Source organism: Phodopus roborovskii, unplaced genomic scaffold (assembly GCF_943737965.1).
Source record: "Phodopus roborovskii unplaced genomic scaffold, PHOROB, whole genome shotgun sequence".
NCBI lineage: Eukaryota > Metazoa > Chordata > Mammalia > Rodentia > Cricetidae > Phodopus > Phodopus roborovskii.
Genome location: NW_026127066.1, coordinates 133982 through 156003, shown reverse-complemented (window position 1 = coordinate 156003; position 22022 = coordinate 133982). Strand labels below are relative to the sequence as shown.

The 22022-nt window shown below is 47.2% G+C and overlaps 1 protein-coding gene across 1 annotated transcript; it reads left to right on the top strand.

Annotated features, from left to right (window-relative positions):
• The first annotated feature begins 8877 nt into the window (after window positions 1-8877).
• LOC127214793 (protein Mis18-alpha-like) lies at window positions 8878-20169 on the top strand. The gene is made up of 6 exons (XM_051175051.1): window positions 8878-9059; window positions 9118-9356; window positions 12322-12388; window positions 17090-17212; window positions 18765-18861; window positions 19719-20169. The coding sequence occupies exons 1-6, from the start codon at window positions 8878-8880 to the stop codon at window positions 19797-19799; spliced, it is 789 nt and encodes a 262-aa protein (XP_051031008.1). The 3' UTR covers window positions 19800-20169.
• The last annotated feature ends 1853 nt before the right edge of the window (window positions 20170-22022 follow it).

The window sequence follows — 22022 nt, the reverse complement described above, 5'->3', positions numbered from 1 at the left end:
ACCACCAGCAGCTTGAAGTTGGGCAGGGAGGGGGTTGTGAGTATTACCAGAGAAATTGACAGGTACTGAAAAAATCAGGTTTCCCTCTTCCTTCTGAGCCGCTTTCCTAACAATGTAGTCCATTTCCGTCTGGCTCCATCCCATCTAACTTAGCATCAAGAAGAAAATACTTCAACATCAAGAACCATTCTTAACATCTCATTTGTTAAGTGAAAAAAAAGAGTCTTACAACCACAGGGTGATAGCTGCATTCTTCATTTTGCCAGAGAAAAAGCAAAAGACTTGAAAGCGAGTGACTTGGAATCTTACATAGTTGCTGTCATATACATCATTTTTACTTTCCCTGAATAAGAAAACTGGTCAGCATCTGTAAACAGGCAGAGGAAGTGCTTGCCATCTCTGCTGGACTGGGGGCAAAGGAGTAATTTACCCTTCATCTAACCACACGTGTGGGTCCTCAGTCTTCGGAGTGGTGCCCTTTCCCATGTGTGCATGCTTGTTCGAATGTGTGTTCATGTGCGTGTGTGTGTGTGTGTGTGTGTGTGTGTGTGTAAGCTGGAGGTGGTGTCTTCTGTCTTCCTCTACATTATTTTTTGAGACAGGGTCTTAACTTGGAGCTTGATAATTTGGCAGGACTGGCTGTCTTTGACCCCAGGGAACCCTCCATCTGCTCTGGGGTCACAGGTGTGCACTGTTGGGCCAGCTGTGCGTGCGTGTGTGTGTGTGTGTGTGTGTGTGTAGATAAATCAGAGGACAGCTTTCAGGAATTGGTGAGTTCCTTCTACTGTGTGGGCTCTGACAATCCTACTTAGGTCTTGAGGCTTAGAGGCAAGTGTCGTTACTAATTGCGCACCTTGTCAGCTCTGCCTACCTGTTGGTTTAGCCAGGTGCTGCTTTGCATCTGACTGGCTGAGCTTTTGTTCATAGGTGTGCTGTGTCTCACTTGTCCCCTTTGAGGCCCTGCAGCATCCTCTTCGTGACTGCAGATTGCCCAGCAGTGGTGGTCATCATTCCTCAGTTAATCACTGGCTTCACAACCTTGATAATGTTCTAGACTTGGGGAAACTGTCCCTTCTACACTTAAGAGCCTGCAGCCTCTTCTGAGAACTGGAAGTGTCAGACCTTGGACACTGAATGGAGGTAATTAATAATGGTTTTTTTTTTTAAGAACAGGACTGTTTTTATCCTGTTTATTTGTTCATCAGTTACAGGGATAAGTGGTACCACCTGCAAAAGCTAAGCCTAGAAAAACAGTTGTCTCGGTTCCCCTTCATATTTTAGGGTTAACGTATAAGAATAAAGAGAAACGATAGCATAGCGTAGGGCTTAGCATAAAATGTTAACTATGAGTATGAATTCAGGGGGAAATTACCAAGCTCATTTACATGTCTAATTGCCCACCTGTGATCACTCTGCTGTTGAGTCTATTCAGGTTCCTACACAAGTTAAAAATACTTCCTATTAAAATTTGTTTTTTTTCTAAGTGAATACAATGAATTCTTAGAATTGGAGGTGAAAATATGAATATTTGAAATAGGACTCTGGTCACAGTGGGTGATCTCTCTGTGTGCCAAGTGTGAGTGAGAAGCCCAGCAGACAGGCCTCCCTCGGCTAGCGATTTGCAGGTGTGCAAATCTCAAGAGGGAATGCGGAGGTAAATAGGCCAGACATCGTCCTATGGCTCCCAGTGGCAGGAGAGTCAGCTATAGCTTTGTTCATGTAGCGCCCACAGGGCACAGACATGTGCCAGCCTGAAATGTTGCCCCACTGATAGGAAGGCTCCCGAGTTAGGGGGTGAACTCTGCTCCCCTACAAGGATGCCCTTCCCCGGAGGAGGACAATCTCAGATCTCAGGTTTGCAGGAAGTGGTCCCAGGGTCTCAGCATTGTCAAGGAATTGTACCACCCCACAACCTTGCCTGGGCTGGGAAGACAGGAGCCTAAGGGGAATGCCATCCTGGGGCATACAATCCCCAGAGTGAAGATCTGTGCTGGGGTGTCCCACGTGGCAGGGGCCTCCCTCAGTCCTGGAGCAGCTCAGGGTGGACACCTCCATCTCAGAGGCTTCAGAGACCAGGACTCCAGGCCTTCCCTGCAATTCATGACGGGAATGTGTGTTTCCTGAGACCCTGATGGCCCTCATGTCGGTCACCAATGTGCCAAGTGAGCTGGGGCCCCGCACTGTCCACTTTATCTCTTCTGTGTACAGTAGATTAGTGTCCCTTAGGTGGAACTAGATTTATTTTTCTTCCTGAATCAGACCACAGGGGGCCGCATTTCACCACATAATATTCACTATGTCTGGCTACTCACTAGCACCTCACCCAGGACAAACTGAGTGGCTGCTGGACCCCTTCCAACCAACCTGACGAATCAGAAGCTTGTCTGGTAAATAGCGCAGACAGGGCTTCCCCAGCCCCTTCAAACCCCACCCCACTCCACCTCCAATCAGATTACTACCAGTTTTTCATCTCGTCCCTAAAATTGTTTCCTCCTACGTTCCCGAAAGCAGTCCTGGTTCCCACGCACAAGGACTATGAAGTTTTGTCCTAACTGGGGCACATTACGCAGCGGAAGAGGAAACTTAATAATTAAGCAGCATGATGGACACACGCACACTGTCCCTGTCATCCACGTGTTTGGCACCCCCTCATCTCCCCCTTAACTTCACAGTGGGAGCCTCCTTTGAACAAATGCGTTCTCAGCCAGTGGAGTTGGAAGATTTCTGAGCTTGTGATAAAAGCCTGTCCTCTGGGCTGCTGGATAAGATCTAGTCAGACAACTGGAGCAGAGAGGGTGCCACAGCAGCTCTGAGGGTCAAACAGAGTAAAGAGAGAAGGCTCTGCAGTGCAGGCTCCAAGAAAGGAGGGGCCGGCTGGGCTGGCCGGCCAGCAGAACTGAGATTATGTCTAGTAGAAGAAATTTGATGTATGCTTGAGCAGGATCACATGGAGCTACCCCCACCACAATAAACAAGACAGCAAATTTTGTTGTTGATGACAAACTGTTTCCTGAGCATTTGCTGAAGGTAGACAGAAATGTGTTTAGTTTCAAGTAATGATGCTAACAGAAACTGGAAAGGCTGTATATCAGTCAGGGTTCTCTAGAAGAACACACACACACACAGTTTATTAGAATGGCTTATAGGATGTGGTCCAACTAGTCCAACGATGGCTGTCTACCAACAGAAGGTCCAAGAATCTAGTAGTTGTTCAGTCCACAAGGCTGGATGTCTCAGCTGGTCTTCAGTTTATGCCAATCCTGAAGAAGTAGTTTCTGATGCCAGTGAAGGAATGGACTTAACCAGCAAGAGTGAGAGCAGGCAGCCAGAGAGAGCAAGCATCCTTGTCTCTATGCAGGCCGCCAGCAGAAGATGTGGGCAGATTAAAGGTGAGTCTTCCCACCTCAAGAGATCCTGATTAAAAGTGGGTCTTTCCACTACAAATCATTTAGCTGAGGGGGAAAGTCCCTTCCAGGCATACTCAGCCGCTTTGGTTTTAGTTAATTCCAGGTGCAGTCAAGTTGACAGCCAAGACTTGCCATCACACTGTGTTTTCACACCATCAAGTATACTCATTTCAGATGCAGATGTGTGCTTTCTCTTTGACCATAGGCTTCCTGATAAAACAATCTTACAACTCTTATGAATTACCCAAGAAATGCATTTATCTGTGTCCAAACCAGAAGTGGGGGGGTCTGGGTCTAGCCCAGGAGTTCCCTATCATATTCAGAGTCCTGGGATCAAGGCATGAGCCCAGTGTGCTGGTGGATGCCCAAAATCTAGAGAAAGGAGGACCAGAAGCCCAGGTCACCCTCAGCTACAATAGTGGGACAGCCTTGGATGCACAAGACCCTGCCTGAAAGTAAGGCACATGAATGACCCAGTAATGGTGACAGTAGAATAAATATGTGCCTTGCGTAATCACTAAAATAGTTAAGTGTATCATTTCACACTGTTGTTACACATTTTATTTATAGACAATTGTGAGAGAAAGCCAACTGCATATTCTGTATTGCATTATGGATAGCTCTCCATCTCATCAAATATACAGGTGTAGCAATCTGCATGACCACAATGGCATTTCACAACACAGAATAGTTCTAGAAACTGAACTCCGAGCATTAGGTTTGGGCAGTCCGGGTTGCAGGAGTTTGGAGGGTTCCCAACATTGCCCGCTCTGTTCTTGACTCACCTGTGCTCCTAAGTCTCTTTCAGACACAGCCCTAGGCATGGCTCTAACCTCCGTTTAGTTATCTTACTTGCCACATTACAACAATTAGAGAAAAGGGGTGAAAAATTAACGTTACAAAGTAACTTGTTTCTATAAGGATTTGTTATTGTCTTTTCAAAATGATGTTAACAGTTCTACTAAAAACAGGCTCTTTCCAGATCAATACATGGCTGGAAAGTCAAGGTGCCTGACTGGGCCGTCTCCTGAGAAGTTATTAGAAAGTTCTGGGGTTGGTTGAGTGCTAGTCACCTGAACGGTCATGAACAGAAGTCAGGGAGCAGCAGGCTTATCCTGTCTCCTTACTGGAGGTGTCAGTGAGCTTGCTGTGTGACAGCTGTGGTACACTGGTCCTTTCCTTCTCCACCGCCGCCACAGGGGGAGGCTGTGCTAAGGGCAACTCTCAGAAGGCATCTGGTGCTGAGCGCCAGAGACAAAGGCCACCTCGCTGTCAAGATAAAAACAGCTGTTGGAAGGGGAGTCTGGGAAAGCATTTCTACAAAGAATCCTGGGAATTCCAGCCTCACGTGGGAGAGGGCTGGAGAGGGTGATATGAGTGAAAAAATTGGCAGCCTGTACTAGACCCCATTGGCCAGCAGGATCACTGGATTTACCTGTGCCTTCTCAGCACAACGGGAAAGAAAACCATGGGGGAAATACCACATACCACACACAAAGGGGCCTGCAATTTCCCTTCACTCCAGTGTTCCTGACAGGCAACCTCTAACCTGAGTACTAGGTCGTGCTGGCCACCCCTCTCCAGTGCCCAGGGGAAGGTCGTGCAGGGGTACCCTCTCTCCAGTGCCCAGGGGAAGGTCGTGCTGGGGCACCAGAGGAAGGACCTCAGCTCACACACTGTAAGAGATTCTCAGGGAGTCCTTTCTCTTAGTTTTGCTGAGCCCAGAGAACAGCCTGGTCCTATACCCTCACCAAGTGCCAAATGGACAACCCTGAGTCCAGAGAGAGGAGGCCATGATCCACAGCACCCTTGGGAGATCTGGCACCCGGCAAGGCAGCATGTAGGAATTTGACAACCCTGTAGGCCTCTAAATAGAATAAATATCCCTTCCTATCCATGTGGTCAAGTATTTTCAGTTAGAAGGAACTAGAAACCCAAGTTAACAGAGACAAGAATTTTTTTGAGTTTTCCTACAAGATAAAGGAAACATGTTTTCATTTTCTCCCAAAAACTGAGCTCAAGGGCCAGGGAGATGGTTCCGGGGTAAAAGCACTTGCTGTGCAAGCCCGGTGACCTGAGTTTGGTCTCCAGAACCCGATAAAGGTGGAAAGAGAGGGAACTGCAAGGTTGAGCTCCTGTGAGGGAGCTGGATTGGACTGACTGAAGGAGAAAGGAGGCCATCTTTCTGGCTGTGGCAAGCCGGCATTTGAAGGGGCCGAAGCATGGCCACCCTCTGGGAGTGAGACCTTCGGAGAGCCTTCCCTTCATTGTGGATGGCTTCCTTGCGGTCATCCAAAGTTCTTGAACCATTACCCATCTGCTACATGGTACTGACTAACTACAAAACCAAGTCAGTGCAACCGGGCATTGGTGGTGACACACGTCTCCCCACACTCGGGAGGCAGAGGTAGAGGCAGGCAGATCTCTGTGAGTTCAAGGCCAGCCTGGTCTACAGAGTGAGTTCCAGGACAGGATCCAAAGCTACACAGAGAACCCCTGTCTCAAAAATACAAACAAACAAAAACTGTATCAACGCATTTCTACCAAGTTTTGAACTGTGTCGGTGGCAGCCTGGGGAAAGGAGTTGGGATCGAGTCTCCCCAAATAAGTGACTTAGGATTCAGTTGTTTTTAAAGCCTAAAAGCAAGGTTTCTAGTGTCTCCCCAGTACAGGAGGCAATAAAACAGTCTCTCCAGTAAGGAGAGCCTGGGGAACACATTAATCTTGGCTTGGAGTCATCAGCTGCCTTTTGGATTTGGCTTTAGACATCTTTGTTTGGTGATTTTATGTTCCCATTGACTGACAAGTTATAAAAACAGGGATGGATCATGTTTTGTTTGTTCTTGCACGTGACAGGTCTGAAGAGAGCTATGAAGATATTCCATTTGTAGCGTCAAGGGGTAAAGGCCGGGCCTCTGATCTGAGCGAGTTCCCTAAACTCCAGCATTAGGATGTCCAGGTGATGGGTGGGGGAGGGGGCCCACACCAGTTTCCTACGGGAAGTGGTAGTGACTCATCAGTGATTTGGGGCTATCGAACATGGATGCGGAGAGGGAGTGGGAGAGGGCGAGAGTGTTGGGGCACACAGAGAGTAAGAAACGAGGGGCCGATTGAACTAGCCACGCGGAACTCAGCGATTCTCCAGAAGCACCATTTCCTCTGGACATTTCCCACCTGGGTGAGAGACTGTTGGTCCCTGGGAGTCTCTTTCTGACCACGTTCTCCTCACTGCTGTGTCCAGGCCTCTTGTCCCCAGGCGGTGATAAGAGCAGGGAGGCTGCCCAAGGACTCTGTCAGGCCAAGGGGGAAAGAGCTAAGATGTGTCCTGCATCCATCCCATCAATCTAGATGTGAGGCACCTCTGGGAAGCTCCAAGGGAAGCCGGAGAAGCTGGAGGCAGCGGTCCCTGTCGTGGGGAGGTCTCGAGAAACCACCAGGGAAGAAAAGACACAAGGTCCATTGTCTCCCTGGAAGGGGGCTGGAGCCTTGGAAAGCCAAGTCTCAGTGTAAGGGTGGCCTTGTTTGAGCCCTGTGGGTGAAGAGTAAAAATGCAAACATGTCTGTAAACATCTTCAGGAAATTGTTACAGCGTAGTGAGGGGCTACTTGGTATCGAATTCTGTATTTATAACTTTTTTTACAAGTATGTGGTTCTAAAATGATAGTGATGCTTATCACTGACATTTGAATACATACATATATTGTATTCCCCACTACCCCCTCTTATTTTGTGCCTCTCTTCCTCCTCTCCTTTGTTCTTTTTATTTTATACTTTATATTTGGTACTTCAGGTGGCCATTTAAAAATTTCAGTTGCCACACAGAAAAAAAAAATTGTGAAATGTTTGTCATTCTGCCTCTGACTGATTTTGCTTAGCAATGATTTCTAGTTTCATCCATTTTCCTGTCAATAACATGACTGTGTTTTTCATGGCTGCGTCATATCCCATTGGTGTATATATGCCACATTTTCTCATATTTTTGGTTGTGAGCGTAGCCTTTACTGGCTGAGCCGTCTCTCCAGCCCTATGCAGTGTTTTCTCAACTCATTGACCTGGTTTGTGGATATCTCCACTGGTTCCATATAGTAGATATTATAGATAGTGCCACGATAAACATACATACATGTTACATACGTGTTAAAAAGCAGTACAAATATTGGAGGAAGATTTGAGTTTCAAATACACGTTAAGTGTTGGGAGCTGTTGAGACCTTGTTGAGAGATGGCTTATAGGCTGGCTAAGGTATAAACGAGACTCTGAAGCCTGTATTTCTGCCACATTCCCCTTCTATAGGAGGCAGTGATTCCTGACTTTCTCTCCTTTGTGAAACAGGATTATGAAAATCTCCCTCCAGAGTGGTTGACAATCTTGTACAGAACCTAACCCCCTCACAAAAACAGCCTCACAAATTGCTGTATAGAGAGCGTCAGCTGGGGCCGGGAGAGGGCTCCATCAGCCGAGCCGAGGGCTTGCTGTGCAAACATGAGGAACTGAGTTCAGTGCTCAGAACCCTTGTAAAGTAGCAGGCAGGACACGGTGAAGACACTTGTACTCTCAACTCTGGGGAGGCAGAAGCCAGGCAGTTCTGTCACTGGCCAACCAGCCTCCAGCACTTGGTGAGCTCCTGGCTCTTGAGAGACCGTGTATAAAACCCTAAGAAAAGCTAAACAAGGTAGAACACACTGAGGAAAGACACCAAGGTGCACTGCTGACTTTTGTACATACACGCACACACACACAGTGGGCTGCTGACCTTTGTACACACATGTACATACATGCACACGCACACACGCATGGTAGACTGCTGAACTTTGTATACACAACGCACGCATACTTTTTTTCCTGGGAGTCGAACGCTGAGCACCTTGAGCCTCTGAGTCATCCCACCACCCTGAGTTACGGATGCTCACATGTGCAGCTAAGGAAAATGAGAAATTAGTAGCTGCTGATTACAATCAGACAGATTTTAACTGCATGCACTTCCTAACACATGCACACCAGAATGACAATAAGATGTGATTGTAGGTCCCCAGAGGCAGGTGGCTGGCTTCTCTAGTAGGCACGTTTGATTGCAGGGGAGGAGGGGATCCAAATGGTACCCAAGGCTGCCTTCCCTGACCAGCTGGCACCAGGAGAATAGCACACTGTGCCCTCAGCCCCCCAAGGACCTTCTGTCACCAGAAAGAGCTGTTCTTGGGTGACACAACCCACTGCAGGATAAGCCAGGGTGGTATTTTTATCTGCGTTCCAGATCCCTGTAGACCAGGCTGGCCTTGAACTCCTGAGCACCACCACCGCCCAGCTCCGCTAACCCAGCGCAGGGCGTTTCCGCTCGTGGCCAGGGTGGGGAAGGGCCAGGTGAGCGACTGCTCATCTGAGACCCTCACCTTCCTCAGTGGTTGCAGAGGGGCTGAGATGCACTCAGACATCGCTCTCGATGCACCACCGCTCAGCTTTCCAGCCTAGCGAGATGCAGGCTCGGGAGGACGCAGGGGCAGCGAGCTCAGCTCGCCCCGGCAGGACGACGAGCATGCGCATTAGCCGCCACCGGCCCTCAGGCCCCACCCCACCCCCCGACCGGAGCCCCGCCTCCTGGTCGCCGCGCGTGCGCAGCCGTGCTTTTCCCGTGGGTCCCTGGGGCGCGGCAGATTCGTAATTGCAGGCGGCCTCTCGCTCGCTCGCTGCGAATCCCGCCTGCTTCTCGTGCAAGTAACCGCCAGGGCGAGGGGAGCGGCTCCCGGAACACTCGAGCCGCCACCGAGCGGCTCCACAAGTGGGCGAGCATGTCGGACGCGGCGGAGGCGGAGGCGGAGCGCGGCGGCCCGAAGGCGGCGGCGGAGGCCGGGGAATACCCGCTGGTGTTCCTGTGCGCGCGCTGTCGCCGGCCGCTCGGAGACTCGCTCACCTGGGTGACCAGCCAGGAGGACAGCAGCTGCATCCTCTTGCGCTGTCAGTGGGGGCCGCGGTCCCGGTGGGGGGGCGGTCTCCCTGCACGGGGTCTCCCGGGGTCGCAGGGACGGGCCCGGAGCAAGCGGGGAGCAGGGGTGGCGTTCCTGGCCGCGGCGCGCGAGTCTGCCACCCTGGGAGGCATCGACCTAGCTAAGTGTCTCTTGGCCAGCATCCGGGACCATGCAGGGACACGGGGACCGGAAAATGAGTTCATGCCATGCTGAATGGCCAGACGAGTAAGGCGATCTCCGTATGGGTGATCCACCCAGGCGGCCTCTTGACAGAGGCTTGGCATTGCCACCATTAATTTGGACAGCCTAAAATTGGGTTGAGGTGTTTGTCTGTTTGTTTGTTTGTTTGTTTTGAGGCAGGGTTTCTCCGTGTAGCCCTGGGTGGCCTGGAACTCACAGAGATGCGTCTGTCTCGGCCTCCCAAGTGCTGGGACTAAAGGCGTGCGGCTGAGATTTTTTTGATATAGTAAAATAATGGGTTTATTTTGTTTATGGCTTTTAAAGAAATAACATTAAGTCTTTTGCACTCCCCCCCATGTTTATAGCTTTACTATCTTTATTTTTTTAATCCTCTTGGGTTTTTCTCTATTTATTATTGAGCTATGCATCCCCGCATCCCCGCCCTCACTTCTCCTCCCCTCCCACCTTGCCCTCCTCGCTCCCAATTTGCTCAGGAGACCTTGTCTTTTTCCCCTTCCTTGGCCGATCTATGCTATGCGTGTCTCTCTTAGGGTCTTTTTGTCACCTAGGTTCTCTAGGGTTGTGGATTGTAGGCTGATTGCTGTTTGCTCTTTGTCAAATATCCGTAAATGAGTAAGTACATACCGTGTTTGTCTTTCTGTGACTGGGTTACCTCACTCAGGATGGTTTCTTCTACTTGCATCCATTTGCCTGTGAATTTCAAGATTCCATTGGTTTTTTTTTTTTTTTTCGTTTTTTTTTTTTTCCTGAGTAGTACTTCATTGTGTAAATGTACCACATTTCCTCTATCCATTCTTTGGTTGAGGGTTATCTAGGTTGATTCCAGGTTCTGGCTATTATGAATAATGCTGTTATGAACATAATTGAGCAAATGTCCTTGTGGTGTGAGTGTGCATCCTTTGAGTTTATGCCAAAAAGTGGTTTTGCTGTGTCTTGAGGTAGATTGATTCCCAGTTTTCTGAGGAACCCCCATACTGATTTGCTTTCTGTATGTAATAATACTGTTGTTAGGCTTTAAAATATAACTGGTATAAAACTAGATGAGTTTATTTATCCCCACATTAGTAACCCTCAGTAATTCACTGGGATCACCCCTTTGCACCCATTCAACAATGCAGGAGGGTGTAAATGTGTTTTTTAAAAGATTAATTTTTAGGTTTAGCAATGGTGGCCCACGCCTTAGATCCCAGCACTTGGGAGGCAGAGGCAGTCGATCTCAGTGAGTTGGAGGCCAGCCTGGTCTACAAATTGAGTTCCAGGACAGCCAGGGCTACACAGAGAAACCTTGTCTTAACTCCCCCCCCAGATTAATTTTTAGAATAATTCTGTTGTTAATAATAATTAACTTTCAGATTAATTTCTATTCCCTCTTGCCCCATTGGAATGTTTTATTTAGTTTTATTCCCATTATGACATTTACAAATTCAGGGTTTTTTTCTGTTTTGAAATGGGGATCTTGCTGTTTGCTAGGATAGCTTTGAACTAATGATTCTACCTCAGCTTTCTAAGTAGTGAGCATTACAGGTATGTACCCTGCACCTGCCTCAACCTTAGATTTTATTTTATAGCCACAACATGGTGATTTAACTTTCTTACTATATTTATAAACTCATTTCTCAACCCCAGCAGTTTTATTGACACACTAAAAACATAGTGGCTGGAGAGATGATTCAGGCAGGGGTCAAGAGCAGATGCAGAGGATCAGGGTTCAGTTCTCAGCACTGGCGGGCTGGTTTGCAACTGCTGCTAACTCCAATTGCAGGGGAACTGATGCCATGATGCATGCAGGCAAAACACTCAAACAAACTCATTAAAATGAAAAAAAAAGTGTAATCTATTTAATCACCCACCTATGCCTTTCCAGTCCCTAAGAAATGTTAAGTCTGGGTGCTGAAGATCTCTTTTTACACATAGATGTTAACTTGGGTCCTGTCCCCTCCCCTGGGGGGATCCAAAGGGTCTCAGGCTTGTGTTGCCAAAGTGTAGACTAAAGACCAGCTTTGGGAAGGGACCAGGAAGTAAAGGGACTTATAGACTGTTAAGAGCAGGAAGCCATCAGGCTTGAGCTCCAGGCAGAAGAGCATGAGTAGGCTCTTCTGGAACAAGCAAGTAGAAGCTCCTGGAGAGTGGTGCTGATGTTTCAGGCTCTAGTAAGCAGCTAGCTTGGCATGATACCCAGAGCTCTGTAAAAATCAAGATGAGCACATAGTACATCTCACCTTCTCATCTAATGTGCGCATGGGGATTACTAAGGCACGCTGTGAAGGGGGTGAAATGGAGAGGTTGCCTTGACCATTTTACTAAATGACGGGGCTTCTTTATTTCCCTCTGGTAATGTTTTGTACTGCTTCTCTGGTGCAGCCTCGAGGTGCCCAAGCGAAAGATGCCTGGTGGCTAGGGACTGTTTAGAGAGAGGAGCTCTGTGTTGGATCTGGGGGTACAGGGATGACCGTGTTCCTTGGCCTGGGCCCTGATTTCACTCTACCTGATAGTTGTTCTTTATAGTTTGTAGCTTTTGATTCTCACAGTCCCTGATAATTTTCTTCATTTTATTAATACTGTCAGTTTTCAGAGAAGGCCCCTGCATCTTTAGTGTTGAACCGTGTATCTCCCCCCCACCCCCGGTCTGTGGGCTCCTCTTACTTTCCTAGTCCTCTGAGTTCTGAAATAAAAGTTAAAGTTGAATTAAATGATCTGTGTCTTCAGGTGCACTGCAGCAAACCACACTCAAAAGCGCTGCTGCTCTCTTGCAGGTGTTTCCTCCAATGTGTCTGTGGATAGAGAACAGAAGCTGTCCAAGTGCAAAGATGAAGATGGGTGGTAAGTGAGGTGTTTTTGTGATTTCATACCAGGGAAAACATTGAATTTTGAGGAGAAGTCTTCCACCACTCTGTGAGATTGCTTGTGATATAACTTTTCAAGGTAACTGAACACATAAAAAGTAAAAATCCATCATACAGCGGGGATAGCCCCTTTAGATAGGAGAGTGGACTTTTCTAAGTTTCTGAAGGTGTAGCTACCACAGACTTTAGGGCCTTAGGTTTGATGCTGAAGAAAGTGGGACGTAACATAGAACATATCTATCTTACAATCTCACAGTCTGAGGCGCTCTTGCCAGTGCTGCCGGCCTTTGCCCTGTCCTGGCACAGACAGGACACACTGACACAGAATCCCCATCCACCGCTGACTGGGTACGGATGGGCCATCTGCCATAAACAACCAGTCCCAGTCCTGGACAGCAGGCCTAGGTGGGTGTGTGTCTCTTCTGGTCCTCTCTCTTTCCTCATCAGTCCACCGGGGTTCACTCATGGGGCTCCTCCGTGATGGCCTGTCCAGTCTCAGTCACCTTCTTGAGACACCAGTTCTGAAGGCTGTGCACCGGGAAGACAGACCACGTTCTAACAATACCAACATGAGAGAGGGCTCATGTGAGCTCTTGTACGGTGTGGTGATGGATACAGATTATCCGTTTATCAGTATATCCTAGAAGATCAAATCTCAGGTTTTTCTAAATCCTTCTTCTTGATTAACAGTCTTGATAACGTGTTGTAGCCTCATGATTATGCAGTTTGATATATATAGTGTGTAGATTTGCCTGTTCAATGTTAGTAGTGTAGGTGGGGTTTTCTACTTGGGATCTACTAAGATGTTTTATTTTTCTTTAAAAATTTATTGTTTTCTGTCCGTACATGTTTTGCCTGCATGTATCTGTGTGCACCACATGTGTGCCTGGTGCCCACAAAAGTCAGTAGAGGGTGTCAGAGCCCCTGGAACTACTGTGTGGGTGCCAGAAAACAAGCCTGGCTCTCTGGAAGAGTAGCAAGTACCCTTACTCACTGTACCATTCAGCCTTCTTAAAAAAGAAAAGGCTTTTATTGTATTATTATGTTGTGTGTGTGTGTGAGTGTGAATGTAGTGCAGCAGAGGCCACAAGAGGGCTTTGGATCCCGTGCTGATTTTTTTATGCCAACTTGACAAAATCAACCAAGAGGAGGGACCCTGAATTACGAAAATGCCTCCCCAGGGGGTGGTGGTAGTATCGTACACTTTTATTCCCAGCACTTGGTAGGCAGAGGCAGGCAGATTCCCTATGAGTTAGAAGCCAGCCTGCTCTACAGAGCAAATTCTAGAACAGCCAGGGCTACACAGAAAAACCCTGTTGTTGTAGTTTAAGAAAAGCAGCTCTCGAGAGAAAGACGCCATGTTCAAGCAGGGTTCAAGCAGAGTGTTTTGGTTTTTTTGGTGTTGTTTTGTTTGTTTGTTTGTTTGTTTTAATTAGGGAAAGAGATCATGAAAAGGTTAAAGGGGAGTGAGAATGAAGGAGCAGCAGGAGAGATGGGAGAGAGAGGAAGGAGGGGGGAGAGAGGAACACAGAGAGGGAGAGAAAGAGGATGGGAGGTGGGAAGGGCCCTTTGAAAAGGGAACACAGTGAATGTGCACAGGTGGTGCTCTCAGTGGCTGGAGCTGAGGGTGTACCCTGTCAGAACCCCAAGGACAGGCCAATACAGGTGCCTGAACACTAACGCCTTCCTTGATGACTTCTAAAGCAGTTTCTTCCTCCAGACTCCTGTCTTCCTTGAGTTACTACCCTGACTTCCTTCAGGGATGGATATGGAAGCATAGACCAGCAACACCTTTTCCTCGTCAGGTTGCTTTGGTCATGGGTACAGCAATGGAGACCCTGACTAAGGCAGCTCCCCGTGAAGGTGGACTTACAGGTAGAATGAACTGCTGTGTGGGCTCTGGGAACCTAACTCAGGTCCTCTGCAAGAGCTTTATACCAGCCCATCTCCCCAGCCCCAATGTACACATACTTTTATCTCTTAGGAGAAAATCTAGAAAAAGTAGCAGGTTACCTAGGTAATTATGTCACTAGTGAACGCTCACCAGGTGCTAATCTCTGTTCCTTATGTTGCTGCTGAGAATAAGAAGCATCTGAGTGTCTAGGAGGATGGCAATGCCATCTGTCTTGCTGTGCCTGACTCTTAGGTGACCTGCTTGGGTAGGACAGTGAGAAGAGATACTTAGTGAGGACAGGCCCAGAGAGAAGCAGGAGTTAAAATACTTTTGAAATAGTATTCCTTTGTGGTGTGTATTTAAGATCTATGAACCCGGTAATGGTGAATGGGACTGTAATTGTCTTGGTGCTTTAGACACACTAAACTTAATCTGGCAAGGCTTTTGGGAGACGTTGGGTTGTAAGAACATTTTAAAGATGTGAATGGGCAGGGGTGGAACAGGAGCCGAGAAAACTGGGGGGTGGTTATGTGAAGATAATGGAAAATTAAGTGAAACGATGTGAGTCGCCTGTATTGGGCATATCTCTAGTCGATAGTAAAGTGTTTGCGTCAAAATATGATGTAAGGGACAAGACAGTTGTAGCAGGGGCAGTGAATTCCTGTCAGTGACGAATTTAACTAGCTGGGTGGAGGGAGGGAAAGGCATGGGCCCCAAAGGAGACTTATTTGCCAAGGGACAGAGGGCAGGGAGTAAGAGATAAACCCAGGAGATAGAGGATGAGGAATGACCAGGAAGGAAGGGATTGTGGAAAGTGGGAAGGGATATTTGTCCTGGCTGTGGCGGTCAGGGGGAGGATAACAAAGGACCGCCCCTGGATTAAGAGGCGACAGATGTGCCATGTGGGAAAATAAATGGCAGTCTCTAGTACAAGAGGAGCCACCTTAGGAAGGCGTTTACTTTTATATTTATTTATCTTGTGCATTGGTGTTTGCCAGCCTGTCTGTGTGAGGGTGTCAGATCCTCTGAAACTGGAGTTACAGACAGTTGTGAGCTGCCATGTGGGTGCTGGGAATCGAACCCGGAACCTCTGAAAGGGCAACAAGAGCTCTTTACTGCCTAGCCATCTCTCCAGCCCCTGAGGTGTTTCCTTTTAATTGGGCATGTTAGTTAGGTGAGCCAAAGGGACCCTTGATTGCTGGACTTCAGTACTTTCATGGCTGACCTTGGTAGTCAGTCTCAGGGGAGGAAGTGGCCAAGTAAGGGTATAGACCTTGGTGGCTAGCCTCAGGAATGCAGTCTGATGTTTTTAGCAAGGCAGAGGGAATGGGAGGGAGGGCAAAGCCTGCCAGAGCCATGCCTGCCACACTGGTGCTGGCCAGAGTCCCTGCACTGGCTGTGGTGACACACACCTATAGCCCCAGCACTTGGAAGATCAGGCGTTTAAGACTTGATAGCATAGAGGCATAGCAAGTGTAAGGCTAGCCTGGGGTCCATGAGAGCTTGTGTCAAGAGGGAAACCCTAAAGGTGTATTGAACTATTAATGAGGCAGAGCTGCTCCTGGGTGGGAACTGCTTTTCGGACAAGTGTAGTTGAGGGTGCATGGGCAGCACAGCCTGACCTTTGCAGCTTCCTTTTCTTTTACATCCCAGCCAGACATTATTTGCAGCCAATCTTTCCACAAACTTTCTCCCAAAGTCTGCAAACTACTTGCCCCCCCCCACTGGAGCAGAGTTGCAACTGGTGTGGGGGCTGGGCATGTGTTTGTTTCTTGGTTTTTCAAGATAGGGTTCCTCTATATAGCCCTGACTGTTCTGGAACTCACTCTGTAGACCAGGCTGGCCTCAGATTCACAGAGCTCCACCTGACACTGCTTTTTGAATGCTGGGGTTAAAGGTGTGTGCCACCACTCCTTGACTGTGTTGTGTGGCTGTGTTTAGAGGAGCAGATCGTTGGGTTCTGTGTGTCTGACTGCTACAGTACAGAGTTGGTGCTTACATCAGACCCCTGGTGGCCTGAAAGCCTACAGTACTCAGTCTCTGTTTGATTACAGGGAAACTGCCTACCTTCCTACCTAGAGAGTTAGTGACCCTTGATGACTGGTTGGACATTTTAAAGGATGTGCAGACTCTTTCTGTTGCTTTCCCAGAATTTAAATAGTTTGTCTTAATACCAAATCAAGGAGTCTGGAAAAACCCTGCCTTGGCATTTTGTTTATGTTCCTTGTCATCTGTTGTCTGAAGTGGTGTGGCGTGGCCTAGAGCTGACTGTTTGCATTTCTCCTGCAGTCATCTTACCATCTTATCATCATTCATACACACGCACACATACGCGACTGAATGAAGTTGATTGTAGTGGTGCGTGCTTGCCACCCCAGCATTTGCCATGGGAAGATGAGGGAGGATAAACGACTGCCAAAAGTTTGAAGTTGGGGTGGGCTACATAGTGATACCCTGTCTCCAAAAAAAAAAAAAAAAAAACCCAAAAACCACAAAAGGGAACAATAGGAACATAGCTTCTTTTCACTTGAAGCAACTTGGGGCTTATGGAGTTTATTTTAATTTTTATTTGTTTAAATCGTGTGTGTGTGTGTGTGTGTGTGTGTGTGTAGGTCAGGGGACAACTCTCCTTTCACATATGGGTACTGGGTATCAGTCAGGCTGTCACACTTATCAGCAAGCACCTTTACCTGCTGAGCCGTCTTGCCATCCCTCAGCTTGTGGATTTTAGCAGTCATGCACATTGCTACTCTCTCCTTAAGTGGTGTTGTGTCTTTATTGCAGCATTCTTGAGACTCTGTCCTGTACAGGCTGCTCCCTCAGACTTGGCTATGTGTACAAATGCACTCCCAAGAGCCTAGACTACAAGAGGGACTTGTTCTGCCTCAGCGTAGAAGCCATTGAAAGGTAGGTTTGATAGATACGTGGCTGCATTGTGACTGATTTCTTAGTTAGGTTTGCAGAAGTTAGTATGAGAACAACAGAACATATTTTTGAGTAATAATCTCTGACAGTAAAGCCAGTCACCCTTTGTGTCTAATTCATTTGGTATTGTGAAAGTCAGACACTGAGTTGTAGGAGAAACTGTGAGACATTTTTTAAAAGTAAAACTCAATTGAGTTTTTGGTTTATTTTTTTGTTTTTGGGTTTTTGAGACAAGGTTTCTTTATGTAGCTCCAACTCCCCTAGAACTCCCTCTGTAGACCAGGCTGGCCTGGAACTCAGAGACCCGCCTGCCTCTGCCTCCTGAGTGCTGGGATCAAAGGTGTGCCCCACCACCACTCACCTTAATATCTTAAATTTTTACCCTTAAAAATTTAAAACAGTAATTTTATCCGGTTACTAATTGATAACTTTGTATTTGGCATCTTTTAAAACCAGACAAGTTTAAAAAAATGTTTAAGATCCACAAACCAACTCACATGGAAAACTCACTAAGCAGGCAATGCTCCATGTTACAGAGCAGAGGGCCAGGTTCCAGACACGTGAGATGCTCACCAGCGGCAGTGACAATGAACAGAGGTGCATGTTTATATAAGAGGGTTACTTCACCGAGTGTGGTGACCCGCCTACAACCATAGCGCCACAGAGGCTGGGGGTCCTCTGGGAGGGTGTTCTAGAGTTTAAGGCCAACTGGGTTACCCAGTAATGATAAAACGGAAGACACAAATCATTTTTATCCAGTAGTGTTGGAACAAACCCCCTCTCTTTTTTTTGTTTTGCTTTAGGGTTTTTGAAACAGGGTCTCGTTATGTAACCCTGACTTGCCTGGACTTTGTAGTATAATCCAGGCTAGTCTTGAACTCTTAGAGATCTACTTGCCTCTGCCTGCTGAGAGACATGCACCACCACAGCCGACTTTCTTTTTAGGAAGGAATGGTTTATTTGGACTCAGACTTTGAGGATACAGTCAGTCAAGGGGGAGCTGGACGCAGCTGGCCACACTGCATCTCAGTAGACAGATGAATTCCCAGCTCACTTTGCTGTTCTCAGATGCTTCTACGATTGACTTGGAGTCAGGGAGGCTCGTGAGCTGCTATATGGGTGCTGGGGACTGAACTCAGCTCCTATAGGAACAGCAAGTATTGGTTCTTAACTACTTAGAATTGTAAGTAGTTAACCCTGAGATTGCCCAGCTCTTGATAATTATTGTTACTTATTAAATCATTACCTATTCAAAGTCACATAAAACAAGCTTTGGTGTCTTAGGTTGCTCTGCCTGCGCCTTCTTGCAGCAGTGAAATATTTATGACGGAAAGTGAATGTGTAGGGTTACCTGGACAGTGTCATTAGTGAGGGGTGAGATTACGTGGTACAGCGTCCTCAGGTCCCCACGGACAGAGAACACTGTCTTCATACCTGGGGCGTGGAGTATGACCTCAGAGTTGGTATTGGTAGCTGCTATGGGGTTGGGGCTAGTTCATGCTCATACGTGAACTCACACTGTACTGCATCTCAGTTACACTTTAGGGTCCTCTGAAAAGCAAATCGTGCCAGATGACAAGGAGCTTTTCAATCTGGAGAACAGGATTGAGATAGAGAAGTCTATAAAGCAGGTGAGTTTACTCTCCATTTATGTCCCCTCCTCATGACCCTGTGATGTCTCATGTTGCTTTTAGCACTTGCCAGTGAGAAAGTGCTCGCCCTGCATTAGGGAGTGGAGCCTCGAGCTGACACTCTGAGCCCTGAACACATTCCATGCTAAGATCTAAACACTACTCATGCAAACCAGAAATGTAGCCTTGAGCAAAGCAATACTGAAATGTGTCTGGGAGCCTGTGTGCTTGGCCTGCATGCTTGCATGTGCACCATGTGCTTGGCCTCCATGTGTGCTTGTGCACCATGTGCTTGGCCTGCATTTTTGGTTGTGCACCGTGTGCTTGGCCTGCATGCATTCACATGCACTGTGTGCTTGGCCTGCGTGTGTGCATGTGCACCGTGTGCTTGGCCTGCATGCATTCACATGCACTGTGTGCTTGGCCTGCGTGTGTGCATGTGCTCTGTGTGCTTGGCCTGCATGTGTGCATGTGCACTGTGTCCTTGCCTGGTGCCTGTGGAAGTTGGGAAAGGCTGTCGGATCCTAGGTCAGGTCTCAGGGTTGACCCAAGGTTTTCAGGCTCAGCAGTGGCAGCTGCCTTTGCCTGGTATTTGTCTCATTGCTGAATATGAATGTTTCTTGAGATGGACAGGATGGTGAATTCCTGTGTAGCTGTAGATTGTGGGTTGGGTTATGACTAAAGCTAATAAGATTATATCTTATTCAATTTAGATTCGCTTCTCTATAGAGTTTTGTTAGGCCTAACATCTTTATGTCACGCAAAACATTGAAAATGGCATGAATTATTTTAATCGTTAACCTATGAGTAATTAATCATGCCCACATTGTGTTCTTCATGCCTTTTCCACTGGGTAGATGGAAGATGTTCTGAAAGCCTTGGAGATGAAGCTGTGGGAGGTGGAGTCCAAACTGCCCTTTGCTGGCCACTGCAGCTGAGCTGCGCTCCGGGCCCCACCCTGCCCCATCCTTGCTCCCAATGTGTGTATTTCAGGGGAAAAGTCACTCACTGTTTCTTGTATTTGGATTTTAAAGCCAGTTTATGATACATGCTGGAATGGAATTTTGTGAGTTCTTATTTTCATAAAAAACCACGATGGTTTTTCTGTCTTTTTTCCTGTTAAATTCATTGTATTTGTTCATTTTTCTAGTTTGTAAAACTTTGTCACTTTTAATACTTTGTATAAGCCAGGCAGTGGTGGTGCACACCTTTAATCCCAGCACTCTGGGAGGCAGAGGCAGGTGGATTTCTGTGAGTTTGAGCCCAGCCTGGTCTGCAGAGCTACACAGAGAAGCAGTGTCTCAAAAAAATAAAAAAACAAAACAAAACAAAAAAAGACTTTGTATACTTATGAATGATTAGTAAGGAAATCATCTTGGGTAAGATTTTAGTGGAATGTATTAGATTGGGACTTTATATAATGTAAAACTTCTATAAGTAACATGCATTACTTTTATAATAAGAAAGAGAATAAAGACTTTAAAAAGTGCTTGAAGGTTCATTTGTTTGCTACCAAACTAAATTGATAATTAAGTGAGATAAAAACAATTCTGGGGCCCTGAAATCCACACACTCACTGAGCATGCACTGTGCTCTGCTCGGCCCAGAGCCCTTTCTAGGCACAGATGATGCTTGTCACGGGACCCTGTGGGACTCACTCCCTCAGTCCCTGGTCAGTTGTTCCTGAAGCATTCTGAAAACACTAGTGTTACAGCAAGTGAACTGTAGGTATGCCCCTAGTGACTGAAAGGTATTTAGGGTGCATTCCAGAGCCAACTGTGACAGATGTATGAGCTCCACCTTCAGTGATTTTATTTGACAGTTAAATGCATTTGTCAAACAGAAAATGGGCCATGGAAGCGCCTGTGGTGTGCAGGAGCTGATGTCTGAAATGTTGAGAAATACCTGAGCTGCAGGCTAAACCACCAGCAGCTTGAAGTTGGGCAGGGAGGGGGTTGTGAGTATTACCAGAGAAATTGACAGGTACTGAAAAATCAGGTTTCCCTCTTCCTTCTGAGCCGCTTTCCTAACAATGTAGTCCATTTCCGTCTGGCTCCATCCCATCTAACTTAGCATCAAGAAGAAAATACTTCAACATCAAGAACCATTCTTAACATCTCATTTGTTAAGTGAAAAAAAAGAGTCTTACAACCACAGGGTGATAGCTGCATTCTTCATTTTGCCAGAGAAAAAGCAAAAGACTTGAAAGCGAGTGACTTGGAATCTTACATAGTTGCTGTCATATACATCATTTTTACTTTCCCTGAATAAGAAAACTGGTCAGCATCTGTAAACAGGCAGAGGAAGTGCTTGCCATCTCTGCTGGACTGGGGGCAAAGGAGTAATTTACCCTTCATCTAACCACACGTGTGGGTCCTCAGTCTTCGGAGTGGTGCCCTTTCCCATGTGTGCATGCTTGTTCGAATGTGTGTTCATGTGCGTGTGTGTGTGTGTGTGTGTGTGTGTGTGTGTAAGCTGGAGGTGGTGTCTTCTGTCTTCCTCTACATTATTTTTTGAGACAGGGTCTTAACTTGGAGCTTGATAATTTGGCAGGACTGGCTGTCTTTGACCCCAGGGAACCCTCCATCTGCTCTGGGGTCACAGGTGTGCACTGTTGGGCCAGCTGTGCGTGCGTGTGTGTGTGTGTGTGTGTGTGTAGATAAATCAGAGGACAGCTTTCAGGAATTGGTGAGTTCCTTCTACTGTGTGGGCTCTGACAATCCTACTTAGGTCTTGAGGCTTAGAGGCAAGTGTCGTTACTAATTGCGCACCTTGTCAGCTCTGCCTACCTGTTGGTTTAGCCAGGTGCTGCTTTGCATCTGACTGGCTGAGCTTTTGTTCATAGGTGTGCTGTGTCTCACTTGTCCCCTTTGAGGCCCTGCAGCATCCTCTTCGTGACTGCAGATTGCCCAGCAGTGGTGGTCATCATTCCTCAGTTAATCACTGGCTTCACAACCTTGATAATGTTCTAGACTTGGGGAAACTGTCCCTTCTACACTTAAGAGCCTGCAGCCTCTTCTGAGAACTGGAAGTGTCAGACCTTGGACACTGAATGGAGGTAATTAATAATGGTTTTTTTTTTTAAGAACAGGACTGTTTTTATCCTGTTTATTTGTTCATCAGTTACAGGGATAAGTGGTACCACCTGCAAAAGCTAAGCC

Bases quoted from the DNA above. Each gene is read 5' to 3' on its own strand.
- LOC127214793 (XM_051175051.1), top strand. From the start codon at position 8,878: ATGCAGGCTCGGGAGGACGCAGGGGCAGCGAGCTCAGCTCGCCCCGGC. The intron at 9,060-9,117 runs GTAATTGCAGGC...TTCTCGTGCAAG, and splicing joins CCCTGGGGCGCGGCAGATTC to TAACCGCCAGGGCGAGGGGA. The intron at 12,389-17,089 runs GTAAGTGAGGTG...TCTTTATTGCAG, and splicing joins TGCAAAGATGAAGATGGGTG to CATTCTTGAGACTCTGTCCT.